Source organism: Procambarus clarkii, chromosome 72 (assembly GCF_040958095.1).
Source record: "Procambarus clarkii isolate CNS0578487 chromosome 72, FALCON_Pclarkii_2.0, whole genome shotgun sequence".
Lineage (NCBI taxonomy): Eukaryota > Metazoa > Arthropoda > Malacostraca > Decapoda > Cambaridae > Procambarus > Procambarus clarkii.
Window position 1 is genome coordinate 952,181 of NC_091221.1, and position 19,499 is coordinate 971,679.

The following is a 19,499-nucleotide window of genomic DNA, read 5'->3' on the forward strand; positions in this document are numbered from 1 at the left end:
TGGCGCTCACACTGGTGACTCTAGACCCCTGGCGCTCACACTGGGTGACTCTAGACCCCTGGCGCTCACACTGGTGACTCTAGACCCCTGGCGCTCACACTGGTGACTCTAGACCCCTGCGCTCACACTGGTGACTCTAGACCCCTGGCGCTCACACTGGTGACTCTAGACCCCTGGCGCTCACACTGGTGACTCTAGACCCCTGGCGCTCACACTGGTGACTCTAGACCCCGGCGCTCACACTGGTGACTCTAGACCCCTGGCGCTCACACTGGTTGACTCTAGACCCTGGCGCTCACAGGTGACTCTAGCCCGGCGCTCACACTGGTGACTCTAGACCCCTGGCGCTCACACTGGTGACTCTAGACCCTGGCGCTCACACTGGTGACTCTAGACCCTGGCGCTCACACTGGTGACTCTAGACCCCTGGCGCTCACACTGGTGACTCTAGACCCCTGGCGCTCACAACTGGTGACTCTAGACCCCGGCGCTCACACTGGTGACTCTAGACCCTGGCGCTCACACTGGTGACTCTAGACCCCTGGCGCTCACACTGGTGACTCTAGACCCCGGCGCTCACACTGGTGACTCTAGACCCCTGGCGCTCACACTGGTGACTCTAGACCCCTGGCGCTCACACTGGTGACTCTAGACCCCTGGCGCTCACACTGGTGAACTCTAGCCCCCTGGCGCTCACACTGGTGACTCTAGACCCCGGCGCTCACACTGGTGACTCTAGACCCCTGGCGCTCACACTGGTGACTCTAGACCCTGGCGCTCACACTGGTGACTCTAGACCCCTGGCGCTCAACACTGGTGACTCTAGACCCCCTGGCGCTCACACTGGTGACTCTAGACCCCTGGGCGCTCACACTGGTGACTCTAGACCCCGGCGCTCACACTGGTGACTCTAGACCCTGGCGCTCACACTGGTGACTCTAGACCCTGGCGCTCACACTGGTGACTCTAGACCCCTGGCGCTCACACTGGTGACTCTAGACCCCTGGCGCTCACACTGGTGACTCTAGACCCCTGGCGCTCACACTGGTGACTCTAGACCCCTGGCGCTCAACACTGGTGACTCTAGACCCCTGGCGCTCACACTGGTGACTCTAGACCCCGGCGCTCACACTGGTGACTCTAGACCCCGGCGCTCACACTGGTGACTCTAGACCCCTGGCGCTCACACTGGTGACTCTAGACCCCTGGCGCTCACACTGGTGACTAGACCCCTGGCGCTCACACTGGTGACTCTAGACCCTGGCGCTCACACTAGTGACTCTAGCCCCCGGCGGTCAACACTGGTGACTCTAGACCCTGGCGCTCACACTGGTGACTCTAGACCCCGGCGCTCAACACTGGTGACTCTAGACCCCGGCGCTCAACACTGGTGACTCTAGACCCTGGCGCTCAACACTGGTGACTCTAGACCCTGGCGCTCACACTGGTGACTAGCCCCCGGCGCTCAACACTGGTGACTCTAGACCCTGGCGCTCACACTGGTAACTCTAGCCCCCGGCGCTCAACACTGGTGACTCTAGACCCTGGCGCTCACACTGGTGACTCTAGACCCTGGCGCTCACACTGGTGACTCTAGACCCTGGCGCTCACACTGGTGACTCTAGACCCCGGCGCTCAACACTGGTGACTCTAGACCCCGGCGCTCAACACTGGTGACTCTAGACCATGGCGGCGCTCACACTGGTGACTCTAGCCCCCGGCGCTCACATAGACTCTAGACCCCCTGGCGCTCACACTGGTGGCTCTAGACTCTGGCGGCGTTCACACTCGTGACTCTAGACCCTGGCGCTCAAACTGGTGACTCTAAACCCATGCGCTCACACTGGTGACTCTAGACCCCGGCGCTCACACTGGTGACTCTCGAGCCCGGCGCTCACACTGGTGACTCTAGACCCTCTGGCGCTCACACTGGTGACTCTAGACCCTCTAGCGCTCACACTGGTTACTCTAGACCATGGCGGCGCTCACACTGGTGACTCTAGACCCTGGCGCTCACACTGGTGACTCTAGACCCTGGCGCTCACACTGGTGACTAGACCCCTGGCGCTCACACTGGTGACTCTAGACCCTGGCGATCAACACTGGTGACTCTAGACCCTGGCGCTCAACACTGGTGACTCTAGACTGTGGCGCTCAACACTCGTGACTCTAGACCCTGGCGATCAACACTGGTGACTCTAGACCGTGGCGCTCAACACTGGTGACTCTAGACCGTGGCGCTCAACACTGGTGACTCTAGACCCTGGCACTCACACTGGTGACTCTAGACCCCGGCGCTCACACTGGTGACTCTAGACCCCTGGCGCTCACACTGGTGACTCTAGGCCCCTGGCGCTCACACTGGTGACTCTAGACCCCCGGCGCTCACACTGGTGACTCTAGCCCCTGGCGCTCACACTGGTGACTCCAGACCCTGGCGCTCACACTGGTGACTCTAGCCCCTGGCGCTCACACTGGTGTCTCTAGACCCCGGCGCTCACACTGGTGACTCTAGACCCCTGGCGCTCACACTGGTGACTCTAGACCCCTGGCGCTCACACTGGTGACTCTAGACCCCTGGCGCTCACACTGGTGACTCTAGACCCCTGGCGCTCACACTGGTGACTCTGGACCCCAGGCGCTCACACTGGTGACTCTAGACCCCTGGCGCTCACACTGGTGACTCTGAACCCCAGCGCTCACACTGGTGACTCTAGACCCCTGGCGCTCAACACTGGTGACTCTGGACCCCGGCGCTCACACTGACTCTGGACCCCGGCGCTCACACTGGTGACTCTAGCCCCTGGCGCTCACACTGGTGACTCTAGACCCCGGCGCTCACACTGTTGACTCTAGACCCCGGCGCTCACACTGGTGACTCTAGACCCTGGCGCTCAACACTAGTGACTCTGGACCCCGGCGCTCACACTGGTGACTCTAGCCCCTGGCGCTCACACTGGTGACTCTAGACCCTGGCGCTCACACTGGTGACTCTAGACCCCGGCGCTCACACTGGCGACTCTAGACCCCCTGGCGCTCACACTGGTAACTCTAGACCCTGGCGCTCACAATGGTAACTCTAGCCCCCGGCGCTCAACACTGGTGACTCTAGACCCTGGCGCTCGCAATGGTAACTCTAGCCCCCGGCGCTCAACACTGGTGACCCTAGACCCTGGCGCTCACACTGGTGACTCTAGACCCTGGCGCTCACACTGGTGACTCTAGACCCTGGCGCTCACACTGGTGACTCTAGACCCTGGCGCTCACAATGGTAACTCTAGCCCCCGGCGCTCAACACTGGTGACTCTAGACCCCGGCGCTCACACTGGTGACTCTAGACCCTGGCGCTCACACTGGTGACTCTAGACCCTGGCGCTCACACTGGTGACTAGACCCTGGCGCTCACACTGGTGACTCTAGACCCTGGCGCTCACACTGGTGACGCTAGACCCTGGCGCTCACACTGGTGACTCTAGACCCTGGCGCTCACACTGGTAACTCTAGCCCCCGGCGCTCAACACTGGTGTCTCTAGACCCTGGCGCTCACACTGGTGACTCTAGTCCCTGGCGCTCACACTGGTGACTCTAGACCCTGGCGCTCACACTGGTGACTCTAGGCCCCTGGCGCTCACACTGGTGACTCTAGACCCCTGGCGCTCACACTGGTGACTCTAGACCCTGGCGCTCACACTGGTGACTCTAGACCCTGGCGCTCACAATGGTAACTCTAGCCCCCGGCGCTCAACACTGGTGACTCTAGACCCCGGCGCTCACACTGGTGACTCTAGACCCTGGCGCTCACACTGGTGACTCTAGACCCTGGCGCTCACACTGGTGACTCTAGACCCTGGCGCTCACACTGGTGACTCTAGACCCTGGCGCTCACACTGGTGACTCTAGACCCTGGCGCTCACACTGGTGACTCTAGTCCCCGGCGCTCAACACTGGTGACTCTAGACCCCGGCGCTCAACACTGGTGACTCTAGACCCTGGCGCTCACACTGGTGACTCTAGACCTTGGCGCTCACACTGGTGACTCTAGACCCTGGGGCTCACACTGGTGACTCTAGACCCTGGCGCTCACACTGGTGACTAGCCCCCGGCGCTCACACTGGTGACTCTAGACCCTGGGGCTCACACTGGTGACTCTAGACCCCGGCGCTCACACGGGTGACTCTAGACCCCGGCGCTCACACTGGTGACTCTAGACCCTGGCGCTCACACTGGTGACTAGCCCCCGGCGCTCACACTGGTGACTCTAGACCCTGGGGCTCACACTGGTGACTCTAGACCCTGGCGCTCACACTGGTGACTCTAGACCCCGGCGCTCACACTGGTGACTCTAGACCCTGGGGCTCACACTGGTGACTCTAGACCCTGGCGCTCACACTGGTGACCACACCCCACCCACACCCCACCCACACCCCACACCCCACCCACACCCCACCCACACCCCACCCACACCCCACCCACACCCCACCCACACCCCTCCCACACCCCACCCACACCCCACCCACACCCCACCCACACCCCACCCACACCCCTCCCACACCCCACCCACACCCCACCCACACCCGATTCGCGACTGATGACCACAGGGGTGGGAAAAGGATCGGGGGGGGGGGTGCAAGGTCGGTGAGGAGTTGTGGGGGTTGAGCTCTGGCTCTTTGGGCCCGCCTCTCAGATATCAATCTACTTATTTGTTTTAACACACACACACACACACACACACACACACACACACACACACGCACACACACACACACACACACACACACACACACACACACACACACACACACGTAGGCGAGAGCAAATAACTTTCAAATAACCAAATAACAATAACTTTCGGTTATTGCTACCCATATTTCTCCTCGTGGTGTTCCATCCTTGCCCCCGTGGAGGGCCCCCCCCCCTTCCTTAATTTAGTAAAACCCTGACCCAAGTGACTAAAGCTTTTACCCCTCCTACAGTTATGAAACGCCTTTTAGTTGAACACTTTTCTTCACACTCTCACTCCATTCAGCGTCTTTTGACAGGATGAACAACCCAGCGGGTTTTCTTCCTATTGGGGAGTGTTGTACATGCTGCTATGGCGGTGTGTCCACTCACAAGACGAGTGGCGCTGCCCAATAAACTCGCCCCTCGGGGCAAAATTTAAAATTTAGTTCCATTCCACCCTTCACCAATGGGTCTTAGTCTGCAGACAGTGTAGGCTACGCTGTTGTTTGTCCTGACCACACCTACATGTGTCACCGGCCTCCGGAGACTAGTATCTTGACGGAAGAACTTTATGCTATTCTCTATGCTCTTCGTCTCCTGCTTTCTCGCTGTAACTCCTCCTTTATTGCTGTAGTTGACTCTCGCAGTGCCCTCATGGTTCTGGAGTCCTTTAATCCAGTCCATCCGGTGGTAGTTGAAATTCAGCATTCGCTGTTTCTTATCTCCAGTAGATTTAAGACAGTGGAGTTTTGCTGGGTTCCCAGTCATATTGGTGAGTGCTTAAATGACCGTTTGGACGCTGCCGCTAAGGAAGCTATCCACACTTGTCCCATCTCCTGTAAAGGTATTACTTATTCCGACTTTTACCCAGTTATTCATTCCTCCATCCTTGCCCGTTGGCAGGCTTCTTGGTTGTCTGTTACTGGTAACAAACTTCGTACTCTTAAAATTAGTGTGTCCCTATGGTCTTCCCCCTACCACCGTAACCGGCGGTGGGAAACGACTCTGGCTAGGCTGCGTATTGGCCATACATGCTTAACTCACAGGCACTTAATGGAGCGCTGCCCTGCTCCTTATTGTCCAAACTGCATTGTCGCTCTTACAGTCGTGCATATCATTGTTGAATATCCTGACTTTCAGGACGAGCGTGTGTCTTGCTTCCCGACCGCCCCTCGCGGTCACTTGTCCCTCGATAGAATTCTTGGTGAATCGGATACTTTTGATATCGTTCGCCTTGTGCGTTTCTGTTCTCATATTGGCATCCTCGGTGATATTTAGCGCCCTCTGATTGTTCTGCACATTTGATGGTGCTACACAGCCTTCCCGGCTTGGTGCCTTCTTTGGATAATGACTTACTTTCCCTCTGAAGCAAAGGGATAACTTGCCTGTTCATGCCACACTCCTCCAGCACCGTGTCCCTTACACCCCATCCCACCCCTTCCCACAATGACTCTCTCCCCCCCTCCCACATCCTCATAACCCATCAATGCTGAAGGATTATCTTTTAATGAATATTCTTCATCCCTGAGACAAGGAGCGTGAGGGGAAGCGTGAGGGGGAGCGTGAGGGGGAGCGGGAGGGGGTGGGTGTTGGGGTAGGGAAGGGGTGTGGAAGGGGGAAGGGGGGGTGCGACTACCCTGGCCCCAAACACGTAGTGTGAGGGGAAGTAACAGCCATCTTCTCTACCTTCGGGTCATCCCTACGTGACATTGTTAAACATCCGGGACATTATACATAGGATACCTCACTGTTGGTATACCTGCCTCACTGTTGGTATACCTGCCTTACTGTTGGTATACCTGCCTCACTGTTGGTATACCTGCCTCACTGTTGGTATACATGCCTCATTGTTGGTGTACCTACCTCACTGTTGGTATACCTGCCTCACTGTTGGTATACCTGCCTCACTGTTGGTATACATGCCTCATTGTTGGTGTACCTACCTCACTGTTGGTATACCTGCCTCACTGTTGGTATACCTGCCTCACTGTTGGTATACCTGCCTCACTGTTGGTATACCTGCCTCACTGTTGGTATACCTGCCTCACTGTTGGTATACCTGCCTCACTGTTGGTATACCTACCTCACTGCTGGTATACCTGCCTCACTGTTGGTATACCTGCCTCACTGTTGGTATACCTACCTCACTGCTGGTATACCTGCCTCACTGTTGGTATACCTACCTCACTGCTGGTATACCTGCCTCACTGATGGTATACCTGCCTCACTGTTGGTATACCTACCTCACTGCTGGTATACCTGCCTCACTGTTGGTATACCTGCCTCACTGTTGGTATACCTGCCTCACTGTTGGTATACCTGCCTCACTGTTGGTATACCTGCCTCACTGTTGGTATACCTGCCTCACTGTTGGTATACCTGCCTCACTGTTGGTATACCTGCCTCACTGTTGGTATACCTGCCTCACTGTTGGTATACCTGCCTCACTGTTGGTATACCTGCCTCACTGCTTGTATACCTGCCTCACTGCAGGTATACCTGCCTCACTGTCGGTACACCTGCCTCACTACTGGTATACCTGCCCCAGGGGAGTATGAGGGCGGCGCGGCTGAGGGCCACTACCAGAGGGAGGCAGCAGGGCGAGGCGGGTGAGTGAGGCATGTACGGGTGAGTGAGGCATGTACGGGTGAGTGAGGCATGTACGGGTGAGTGAGGCATGTACGGGTGAGTGAGGCATGAACGGGTGAGTGAGGCATGTACGGGTGAGTGAGGCATGTACGGGTGAGTGAGACATGTACGGGTGAGTGAGGCATGTACGGGTGAGTGAGGCAGGCTGAGCGGTGCCTGGCTCACTCCCGCCACCCACCTCATCCAATCACCAGCCGTAATGGCATGGATATTTGACTCAACCAGGGAGATTGCGATAGATAGCGTGCCAAGGAGCGGCGGGGACGTGTGGTGGTGGCCACGGCACAGGAGGAGGAGCCGCACACTTCCATTACTGCTACATGACTCGCAGTTGTGTTGTGCTCTGGTGCTCACCTAGTTGTGCTGGCGGGGGTTGAGCTCTGGCTCCTTGGTCCCGCCTCTCAACTGTTTACTAACTTCTCTTTTCTCCACACCACACACACACACACCCCAGGAAGCAGCCCGTGACAGCTGACTAACTCCAAGGTACCTATTTACTGCTAGGTAGCAGGGAAATTCAGGGTGAAAGAAACTTTCCCCATTTCTTTCTGCCTGATGCGGAAGTCGAACCCGCGCCACAGAATTACGAGTCCTGCGCGCTATCCACCAGGCTACCAGGCCCCTGAAGGAGGCCTGTGTGTGTACTCACCTAGTTGTGTTTGCGGGGGTTGAGCTCTGGCTCTTTGGTCCCGCCTCTCAACCGTCAATCAACTGATGTACAGATTCCTGAGCCTACTGGGCTCTATCATATCTACATTTGAAACTGTGTATGGAGTCAGCCTCCACCACATCACTTCCTAGTGCATTCCATTTACTAACTACTCTGACACTGAAAACGTTCCTTCTAACGTCTCTGTGGCTCATTTGGGTACTCAGTTTCCACCTGTGTCCCCTTGTTCGCGTCCCTCCAGTGTTGAATAGTTCATCCTTGTTACCCGGTTGATTCCCCTGAGGATTTTGTAGGTTGTGATCATGTCCCCCCTTACTTTTCTGTCTTCCAGTGTCGTGAGGTGCATTTAACGCAGCCTTTCCTCGTAGCTCGTGCCTCTTAGTTCTGGGTCTAGCCTAGTGGCATACCTCTGAACTTTTTCAAGCTTCGTCTTGTGCGTGACAAGGTACGGGTTCCATGCTGGGACCGCATACTCCAGGATTGGTCTTACATATGTGGTGTACAAGGTTCTGAATGATTCCTTACACAGGTTCCTGAACGCTGTTCTGATGTTAGCCAGCCTCGCATATGCCGCAGACGTTATTCTTTTTATGTGGGCTTCAGGAGACAGGTTTGGTGTGATATCAACTCCTAGATCTTTCTCTGTCTGTTTCATAAAGTACTTCATTTCCTATTCGGTATCCTGTGTCTGGCCTCCTGTTTCCACCACCTAGTTTCATGACCTTGCATTTACTCTGGTTGAACTTTAGCTGCAATTTGTTGGACCATTCATTCAGTCTGTCTAAGTCATCTTGTAGCCTCCTACTATCATCCTCTGTTTTAATCCTCCTCATAATTTTTGCATCATCGGCAAACAATGAGAGGAACGATTCTCTACCCTCTGGGAGATCATTTACATATATCAGAAGCAGTATAGGTCCAAGAACTGAACCCTGCGGGACTTCACTGGTGACGTCTCGCCAATCTGAGACCTCACCCTTTACAGTGACTCGCTGTCTTCTGTTGCTTAGGTACTCCCTTATCTAATGGAGTACCTTCCCATTCACTCCTGCCTGCATCTCCAGCTTTTTCACTAGCCTCTTGTGTGGTACTGTGTCAAAGGCTTTCTGGCAATTAAAAAATATGCAGTCTGCCCACCCCTCTTTTTATTTTGCCTGGTCATAGAATTCAATTAATCCTGTGAGGCAGGACTTGCCATCCCTGAACCCATGTTGATGCTGTGTTACGAAGTTCTTTCGCTCCAGATGTTCCACAAGCATTTTTCGCACTATTGTCTCCATCAGTTCGCATGGTATGCAGGTTGGGAACACTGACCTGTAGCTCAGTGCCTCCTGTCTATCCCCCTTCTTGTATATTGGGACTACATTAGCAGTTTTCCAAATTTTTGGCAATTCCTCTGTTACCAGTGATTTGTTATACACTATGGAGAGTGGCAGGCACATTGCTTCTGCTCCTTCCTTTAGTATCCAAGGGGAGATTCCATTCGGGCCTATAGCCTTTGTCAGATCAAACTCTAGCAAGAGCTTCCTTACATCCCCACTGGTAATCTCAAACTCTTCTAGTGGTTCCTGGTTAACTATTCACTCTCTTATCTCTGGAACTTCCCCTTGCTCTAATGTGAAGACCTCCTGGAATTTCTCATTCAGTTCCTTGCACACTTCCTTGTCGTTTGTAGTGAATCTGTCTGCCCTATCCTCAATTTCATAACCTGTTCCTTTACTATTGTTTTTATTTCTTGATGTGGCTATGCAACAATTTAGGTTGAGTCTTTGCCTTGCTTGAGATGTCATTTTCGTATTGCCCTTCTGCCTCTCTTCTCATCCTGACATACTCATTCCTGGCACTCTGGTATCTTTCTCTGCTCTCAAGTATCCTGTTATTTCTATAGTTTCCCCACGCCTTTATATTTTGCTGCTTAGCTAGCCTACATCTCTGATTAAACCATGGGTTTCTCATCTGCATTTTGCTGTTTTCCTTTTGGACTGGGACAAACTTGTTTGCCGCCTCCTTACACTTCTGCGTGATGAAGTCCATTATGTCTTGGGCCGTCTTTTCTCTGAGCTCTGTTTCCCATGTTATATCTGTTAGGCATTTCCTTATCTCCTCATAGTTGCCCTTTCGGAATGCCAGCCTTTTGTTTTCAGATCCCTTTCTCGAGTTCCTTAACCCTTCTTCAACCAGATACTCAACCGTCAGTACACTGTGGTCGCTGAATCCTACCAGGGACTCGAAACCGATATCCCTTATGTCGGAGTCGTTAAGAGTGAAGACTAGGTCGAGTCTCGCCAATTCATCGTTTCCCCTCATCCTTGTGGGTTCCCTGACATGCAGGCAAAAGAAGTTTCTTTGTCGCCACCTCCAGTAGTTTAGCTCTCCATATATCCTCACCTCCATTTGGTTCCTTGTTCTCCCAGTCTATCCTTCAATGATTGACGTCCCCCATGATGAGCAGATGCGATCTATTTCTACAGGCAGCAGAAACTGCCATCTCAATTATAGTGTTAACTGCCATGTTGTTGTTGCCATACTCCTGCCTGGGTCTTCTGTCATGTGGTGGAGGGTTATTTATTACTGCTACTACTATTCTTGGTCCTCCCATTGTCATGGTGCCTGTTATGTCGTCTCTGAATCCCTCACAGCCCGGGATGACCATCTCCTTGAAACTCCATTCCTTTCTCATGAGTAGGGCCACTCCGCCTCCTCCCCTTCCTTCCTTCTCTTTCCTTATTACTGTGTAGTCCTGAGGAAACACCGCTTTCGTTATGATTCCTGAGAGTTTTGTTTCTGTGAGTCCGATTACATCTGGGTTCACTTCTTGTGCTCTATCCCGTAGTTCACTTGCCTTGCTTATAATCCCATCAATGTTCGAGTACATCACCCTGAAAATGACTCTTCTGTCCTTCCTCAAGCTCTGTTGATTCCCCTGAAGCTGGGAAACAGGGAGGGACCAGGATGGGATGTGTACTATGTACTATGTGTGTGTGTACTCACCTATTACAGAACTACTGTTTGGGTTTCCATGTTTTGTGGGAAATTCGAAGTTTTCTCGAATATGAACGGTATCTGACCATTCCTCAGCAAGCGACCCACAACGGTCGACTAACAACCAAGTTCCTAATTACTGCCAGGTGAACAGAGGCAACGGGTGCAAGGAGATGCGCCTAGCTGTCTCGCCATGCCCAGGATATGTGTGTGTGTGTGTGTGTGTGTGTGTGTTTGTGTGTGTGTGTGTGTGTGTGTGTGTGTGTGTGTGTGTGTGTGTGTGTGTACTCACCTATTTATGCCTACAGGATCGAGCATTGACTCTTTTTAAAGTTTTAAAGTTGTGAATAGAGTTTGCTTCCACAACCTGCTCCTTAAGTGCATTCCATTTTCCACTACTCTCACGCTAAAAGAAAACTTCGTAACATCTCTGTGACTCATCTGAGTTTCCAGCTTCCACCCATGTTCCTTCGTTCTATTACTATTCCGTGTGAACATTTCGTCTATGTCCACTCTGTCAATTCTCCTGAGTGTTTGATACGTTCCTATCATATCCCCCCTCTCCCCCCCCCCCCCGCCTCTCCCTTCTTTTTTCTAGTGTCGGAAGGTTCAGTTCCTTCAGGCGCTCTTCATACCCCATCCCTCGTAACTCTAGGACGATCGAGCTTCGTCGCAAACTTCTGAACCTTTTCCAGTTTCCTTATATGGTTCTTCAGGTGGGGACTCCATGATGAGGTGGCATACTCTAAGACTGGTCTCACGTAGGCAGTGTAAAGCGCCCTAAATGCCTCCTTACTTAGGTTTCTGAATGATGTTCTAACTTTTCCCAGTGTAGTGTACGCTGCTGTCGTTATCCTATTTATATGTGCCTCAGGAGTTAGATTAGGTGTTACGTCCACTCCCAGGTCTCTTTCTCGAATCGTCACAGGTAGGCTGTTCCCCTTCATTGTGTACTGTCCTCTTGATCTCCTATCACCTAACCCCATTTCCATAACTTCACATTTGCTCGTGTTGAACTCCAGTAGCCATTTCTCTGACCATCTCTGCAACCTGTTCAAGTCCTCTAAGAAGAACCTACAATCCTCATCAGCTGTGTGTGTGTGTGTGTGTGTGTGTGTGTGTGTGTGTGAGTGTGTGAGTGTGTGAGTGAGTGTGTGAGTGTGAGTGTGTGTGTGTGTGTGTGTGTGTGTGTGTGTGTGTGTGTGTGTGTGTGTGTGTACTCACCTATATGTACTCACCTATATGTGCTTGCAGGATCGAGCATTGACTCTTGGATCCCGCCTTTCTAGCTATCGGTTGTTTACAGCAATGACTCCTGTCCCATTTCCCTATCATACCTAGTTTTAAAAGTATGAATAGTATTTGCTTCCACAACCTGTTCCCCAAGTGCATTCCATTTTTCTACTACTCTCACGCTAAAAGAAAACTTCCTAACATCTCTGTGACTCATCTGAGTTTCCAGTTTCCACCCATGTCCCCTCGTTCTGTTATTATTACGTGTGAACATTTCGTCTATTTCCACTTTGTCAATTCCCCTGAGTATTTTATATGTCCCTATCATATCTCCTCTCTCCCTTCTTTTCTCTAGTGTCGTAAGGTTCAGTTCCTTCAGCCGCTCTTCATATCCCATCCCTCGTAGCTCTGGGACAAGCCTCGTCGCAAACCTCTGAACCTTCTCCAGTTTCTTTATGTGTTTCTTCAGGTGGGGGCTCCATGATGGCGCGGCATACTCTAAGACGGGTCTCACGTAGGCAGTGTAAAGCGCCCTAAAAGCTTCCTCATTTAGGTTTCTGAATGAAGTTCTAATTTTCGCCAGTGTAGAGTACGCTGCTGTCGTTATCCTATTTATATGTGCCTCAGGAGTTAGTGTGTGTGAGTGTGTGTGTGTTAGTGTGTGTTAGTGTGAGTGTGTGTGTGTGTGTGAGTGTGTGTGTGTGAGTGTGTGTGTGTGAGTGTGTGTGTGTGAGTGTGTGTGTGTGCGTGTGTGTGTGTGAGTGTGAGTGTGTGTGTGTGTGTGTGTGTGTGTGTGTGAGTGTGTATGGGGTACTGACCTGGGGGGAAGCTGGCGTCGTCCTGAGTACTGGGGGTCCTGGCGGGGGCCGTCTGTGGGGGAGACAAAGACGGTGATGAGCCACAGACAGACAGACACTGACACACGCACACAAGTCAGCACATGACCATCCACTACCAGTCAAGACCTTTCCTCTGTTATTGGCGGTAGGTTTAAAGGCCTAGACCTTGTGGCCTTGGGAGTGGTTCTGGCCGAATATTACTGAGGTGTCAATCTACCCTTGGCCGAGTCAGTTATCTACGCCTGGCCGAGTCAGTTATCTACGCCTGGCCGAGTCAGTTATCTACGCCTGGCCGAGTCAGTTATCTACGCCTGGCCGAGTCAGTTATCTACGCCTGGCCGAGTCAGTTATCTACGCCTGGCCGAGTCAGTTATCTACGCCTGGCCGAGTCAGTTATCTACGCCTGGCCGAGTCAGTTATCTACGCCTGGCCGAGTCAGTTATCTACGCCTGGCCGAGTCAGTTATCTAGCCCTGGCCGGGTCAGGTATCATTATGCAGCGTATCCTTGAAGAAGTTACTCTGAGATACGTGTCCAAGCCCCCATCAGAGCCCCCCGGGGCGGCTCTCTCCCCCTGGCCCTCTAAAGAGCTGGGGAAAGCAGGGCACTTATTAAGCTCTACAGTTCCCTCGAGAGTCAGAAGGGGCTGAGTGCTACATTGAGAGAGTGGACACAAGTACAGGTAACATCCAGGCGAAAGTTATGGAGACATAGGGACCACGAAGGTATGATGACCGGACCTCACATGCGGTTTGGGGCATGACGGCTGAGTGGATAGCGCTCGGAATTCGTAGTCCTAAGGGTTCAAGTTCGATCCCCGGCGGCGGTGGAAACAAGATGGGCAAAGTTTGACGAAACGATGACGTTATGGTCGGCGTTTCTTGAGAGCCTTAGTCCTGGCTTTGTCACTATTGACTCTCCCCTCTCACAGTAATGCCCCAACCTTCTAAACAAAAGTGATCTGACTTAGGCCTACCCGCCTTTTCTTTTCCCCCCATTCGTACCAATCATCGTGTTCTCACCTTCCACCTTACTCTTGCCTTCTTCTAGAAATTATCTTCTCCTCTTACGTGCTTCTGACCTCTCTCTATAATTATTTATTGGCCCGTTCCTTCCTCGCTCCCTTATCAGTCAATCAATCGCTGTGTGTCCCAGACCTCGAGACACCTCCAGATGTGTCACTCATTCACCCCAAACATCTGCCACCTGCGGGGCTATTCATGCCCGTGCCACCGTTTGTGGGGGCTTACTCATCAACAACAACAACATCTCTCCCTCACAAACACCACTACACTCACCTCTCTCCCTCACACATCCCCAAGGAAGCAGTCCGTAACTGCTGTCTAATTCCCAGGTACTTATTTACTGCTAGGTGAACAGGGTGAAAGAAACTCTGCCCATTTGTATCCGCCATCGCCGGGGATCGATCTCCGATCCACATGACTACGAATCCTGAGTGCTGTCCACTCAGCCACCAGCCGCACTAAGACACCCACATAGGTGGGCTCCAGAATGAGGAGCAGAGTTATTAACATAATCCCTGGGATGGGTGAAGTAATATGGTGTTATAGTGATGTCTGCTGCCACTCTTAGTCTGCTGCTACTCTTAGTCTGCTGCCACTCTTAGTCTGCGGCCAGTGTTAATCTGCTGCTAGTGTTAGTCTGCTGCCACTCTTAGTCTGCTGAAACTCTTAGTCTGCTGCCACTCTTAGTCTGCTGCTACTCTTAGTCTGCTGCCACTCTTAGTCTGCTGCTACTCTTAGTCTGCTGCCACTCTTAGTCTGCTGCTACTCTTAGTCTGCTGCCACTCTTAGTCTGCTGCTACTCTTAGTCTGCTGCCACTCTTAGTCTGCGGCCAGTGTTAATCTGCTGCTAGTGTTAGTCTGCTGCCACTCTTAGTCTGCTGAAACTCTTAGTCTGCTGCCACTCTTAGTCTGCGGCCAGTGTTAATCTGCTGCTAGTGTTAGTCTGCTGCCACTCTTAGTCTGCTGAAACTCTTAGTCTGCTGCCACTCTTAGTCTGCTGCTACTCTTAGTCTGCTGCCACTCTTAGTCTGCGGCCAGTGTTAATCTGCTGCTAGTGTTAGTCTGCTGCCACTCTTAGTCTGCTGAAACTCTTAGTCTGCTGCCACTCTTAGTCTGCTGCTACTCATAGTCTGCTGCCACTCTTAGTCTGCTGCTACTCTTAGTCTGCTGCCACTCTTAGTCTGCTGCTACTCTTAGTCTGCTGCCACTCTTAGTCTGCTGCCACTCTTAGTCTGCTGCCAGTGTTAGTCTGCTGCCACTCTTAGTCTGCTGCCAGTGTTAGTCTCCTGCCAGTGTTAGTCTGCTGCCAGTGTTAGTCTGCTGCCAGTATTAGTCTGCTGCCAGTGTTAGTCTCCTGCCAGTGTTAGTCTGCTGCCAGTGTTAGTCTGCTGCCAGTGTTAGTCTGATGCCAGTGTTAGTCTGTTGCTAGTGTTAGTCTGCTGCTAGTGTTAGTCTGCTGCTCTTGTTAGTATGCAGCTAGTGTTAGTCTTCTGCCAGTGTTAGTCTGTTGCTAGTGGTAGTCTGCTGCCAGTGTTAGTCTGCTGCCAGTGTTAGTCTTCTGCCAGTGTTAGTCTGTTGCTAGTGGTAGTCTGCTGCCAGTGTTAGTCTGCTGCCAGTGTTAGTCTGCTGCCAGTGTTAGTCTGCTGCTAGTGTTAGTCTGCTGCCAGTGTTAGTCTGTAGCTAGTGTTAGTCTGCTGCCAGTGTTAATCTGCTGCCAGTGTTAGTCTGCTGCCAGTGTTAGTCTGCTGCCAGTGTTAGTCTGTTGCTAGTGTTAGTCTGCTGCCAGTGTTAGTCTGCTGCCAGTGTTAGTCTGCTGACAGTGTTAGTCTGTTGCTAGTGTTAGTCTGCTGCCAGTGTTAGTCTGCTGCCAGTGTTAGTCTGCTGCCAGTGTTAGTCTGCTGACAGTGTTAGTCTGCTGCTAGTGTTAGTCTGCAGCCAGTGTTAGTCTACTGACAGTGTTAGTGTGCTAACAGTGTTAGTCTGCTGACAGTGTTAGTCTGCTGCTAGTGTTAGTCTGCTGCCAGTGTTAGTCTGCTGCCAGTGTTAGCCTGCTGACAGTGTTAGTCTGCTGACAGTGTTAGTCTGCTGACAGTGTTAGTCTGCTGCTAGTGTTAGTCTGCTGCTAGTGTTAGTCTGCTGCCAGTGTTAGTCTGCTGCTAGTGTTAGACTGCTGCCAGTGTTAGTCTGCTGACAGTGTTAGTCTGCTGCTAGTGTTAGCCTGCTGACAGTGTTAGTCTGCTGCCAGTGTTAGCCTGCTGACAGTGTTAGCCTGCTGACAGTGTTAGTCTGCTGCCAGTGTTAGTCTGCTGCCAATGTTAGTCTGCTGCTAGTGTTAGTCTGCTGCTAGTGTTAGTCTGCTGCCAGTGTTAGTCTGCTGCCAGTGTTAGTCTGCTGCCAGTGTTAGTCTGCTGCCAGTGTTAGTCTGCTGCCAGCATTGTCTGCTGCCAGTGTTAGTCTGCTGCTAGTATTGTCTGCTGCAAGTGTTGTTTGCTGCCAGTGTTAGTCTGCTGCCAGTGTTAGCCTGCTGACAGTGTTAGTCTGCTGCCAGTGTTAGTCTGCTGCCAGTGTTAGTCTGCTGCTAGTGTTAGTCTGCTGCTAGTGTTAGTCTGCTGCCAGTGTTAGTATGCTGCCAGTGTTAGTCTGCTGCCAGTGTTAGTCTGCTGCCAGCATTGTCTGCTGCCAGTGTTAGTCTGCTGCTAGTATTGTCTGCTGCAAGTGTTGTTTGCTGCCAGTGTTAGTCTGCTGACAGTGTTAGTCTGCTGCTAGTGTTGTCTGCTGCTAGTATTGTCTGCTGCTAGTGTTGTCTGCTGCCAGTGTTAGCCTGCTGCCAGCATTGTCTGCTGCCAGTGTTAGTCTGCTGCTAGTATTGTCTGCTGCAAGTGTTGTCTGCTGCCAGTGTTAAACTGCTGCCAGTATTGTCTGCTGCAAGTGTTGTCTGCTGCCAGTGTTAGTCTGATGTTAGTATTGTCTGCTGCCAGTGTTAGTCTGCTGCTAGTGTTAGTCTGCTGCTAGTGTTAGTCTGCTGCTAGTGTTAGTCTGCTGCCAGTGTTAGTCTGCTGCCAGTGTTAGTCTGCTGCTAGTGCTAGTCTACTGCTAGTGTTAGTCTGCTGCCAGTGTTAGTCTGCTGCCAGTGTTAGTCTGCTGCCAGTGTTAGTCTGCTGCCAGTGTTAGTCTGCTGCCAGTGTTAGTCTGCTGCCAGTGTTAGTCTGCTGCTAGTGTTAGTCTGCTGCCAGTGTTAGTCTGCTGCCAGTGTTAGTCTGCTGCTAGTGTTAGTCTGCTGCCAGTGTTAGTCTGCTGCCAGTGTTAGTCTGCTGCTAGTCTTAGTCTGCTGCTAGTATTGTCTGCTGCTAGTCTTAGTCTGCTGCTAGTATTGTCTGCTGCTAGTCTTAGTCTGCTGCTAGTGTTAGTCTGCTGCCAGTGTTAGTCTGCTGCTAGTGTTAGTCTGCTGCTAGTGTTAGTCTGATGTTAGTGTTGTCTGCTGTTAGTGTTGTCTGCTGACAGTGTTAGTCTGCTGCCAGTGTTAGTCTGCTGCCAGTGTTAGTCTGCTGCCAGTGTTAGTCTGCTGCTAGTGTTAGTCTGCTGCCAGTGTTAGTCTGCTGCCAGTGTTAGTCTGCTGCCAGTGTTAGTCTGCTGCCAGTGTTAGTCTGCTGCTAGTGTTAGTCTGCTGCCAGTGTTAGTCTGCTGCTAGTGTTAGTCTGTTGCTAGTGTTAGTCTGCTGCTAGTGTTAGTCTGCTGCCAGTGTTAGTCTGCTGCCAGTGTTAGTCTGCTGACAGTGTTAGTCTGCTGCCAGTGTTAGTCGGCTGCCATTGTTAGTCTGCTGCCAGTGTTAGTCTGCTGCCAGTGTTAGTCTGCTGCTAGTGTTAGTCTGCTGCCAGTGTTAGTCTGCTGCTAGTGTTAGTCTGCTGCTAGTGTTAGTCTGCTGCAAGTGTTGTCTGCTGACAGTGTTAGTCTGCTGCTAGTGTTAGTCTGCTGCTAGTGTTGTCTGCTGCCAGTGTTAGTCTGCTGCCAGTGTTAGTCTGCTGCCAGTGTTAGTCTGCTGCAAGTGTTGTCTGCTGCCAGTTTTAGTCTGTTGCAAATATTGTCTGCTGCCAGTGTTAGTCTACTGCCAGTGTTAGTCTGCTGCCAGTGTTAGTCTGCTGCTAGTGTTAGTCTGCTGCTAGTGTTAGTCTGCTGCCAGTGTTAGTCTGCTGCCAGTGTTAGTCTGCTGCCAGTGTTAGTCTACTGCCAGTGTTAGTCTGCTGCTAGTGTTAGTCTGCTGCTAGTGTTAGTCTGCTGCCAGTGTTAGTCTGCTGCCAGTGTTAGTCTGCTGCAAGTGTTGTCTGCTGCCAGTTTTAGTCTGTTGCAAATATTGTCTGCTGCCAGTGTTAGTCTACTGCCAGTGTTAGTCTACTGCCAGTGTTAGTCTGCTGCCAGTGTTAGTCTGCTGCTAATGTTAGTCTGCTGCCAGTGTTAGTCTGCTGCCAGTGTTAGTCTGCTGCGTATGTTACCAACGCCCCGTGCTCCCCAAAATAAGGGCGCGGGTCTCCGAGTCGTCCAGAACATTTCTGGAAGACATCAATTATATACAATTCGCGGAATAGATTATCGACAAGATTCGATTCTCTGTGATCTATGACGTCACGGTTAATCTTGGCCTCACTGGGGGGGGGTCACTATTTCTTGACGTCACCACCCTCTCCCTCCCCGGGATGGTGACCCGAAACACATCTCAGGAGAGGATGAATTCTTCACCATCATTTGATATTCATCATGATCTTTGTTGTACTAAGGGTGCGCGTCAGGGGTCCCTGCCTGGGACATTGTAGGGGTCCCTTATTACTAGGGGCGCCCGTCAGGGGGTCCCTGCCTGGGACAGTTACTACGCTGTGGTGACTTTCCTCCTGGTACCCAGGTAAGCCCAGGCCGGCCTGTGTCGTGGGGCTGTCCAGGCCGGCCAGTGTCGTGGGGCTGTCCAGGCCGGCCAGTGTCGTGGGGCTGTCCAGGCCGGCCAGTGTCGTAGGGCTGTCCAGGCCGGCCTGTGTCGTGGGGCTACCCAGGCCGGCCTGTGTCGTGGGGCTACCCAGGCTGGCCTGTGTCGTGGGGCTACCCAGGCCGGCCTGTGTCGTGTGGCTGTCAAGCACCAACCTAACCTGTTGACCTTATCTGTACAGCTCTACTTTCACCACTGTTAAAACTTCTCCCGAAAAGACTAAAAGATACTACTGACTTCCTTGAACGCCCGTGGAACTGTAGTGACCCTCTGCCACATGGCGAGTGTGTCTTCCCCCTTGATGTAGTAGACTTGTACTCAAGTATCCCTCAACGGGAAACAGCACGGCGAGTAGCGACGTTTCAGTAGTTTTAAAGTGTTATATGGCAAAGAGTGCTGGGAAGACGGGAC

At 52.4% G+C, this 19,499-nt stretch overlaps 1 protein-coding gene across 1 annotated transcript in view; it reads right to left on the reverse strand.

The window, feature by feature from the left end:
* The window catches only part of LOC123773566 (orcokinin peptides type A-like), a 122,487-nt gene that overhangs the window by 20,515 nt on the left and 82,473 nt on the right, over positions 1 to 19,499 (reverse strand). Inside the window, exon 2 of the mRNA XM_069312307.1 lies at positions 13,075 to 13,126. Coding sequence (XP_069168408.1) covers positions 13,075 to 13,126 — 52 coding nt within the window. The remainder of the gene's footprint in view (positions 1 to 13,074; positions 13,127 to 19,499) is intronic.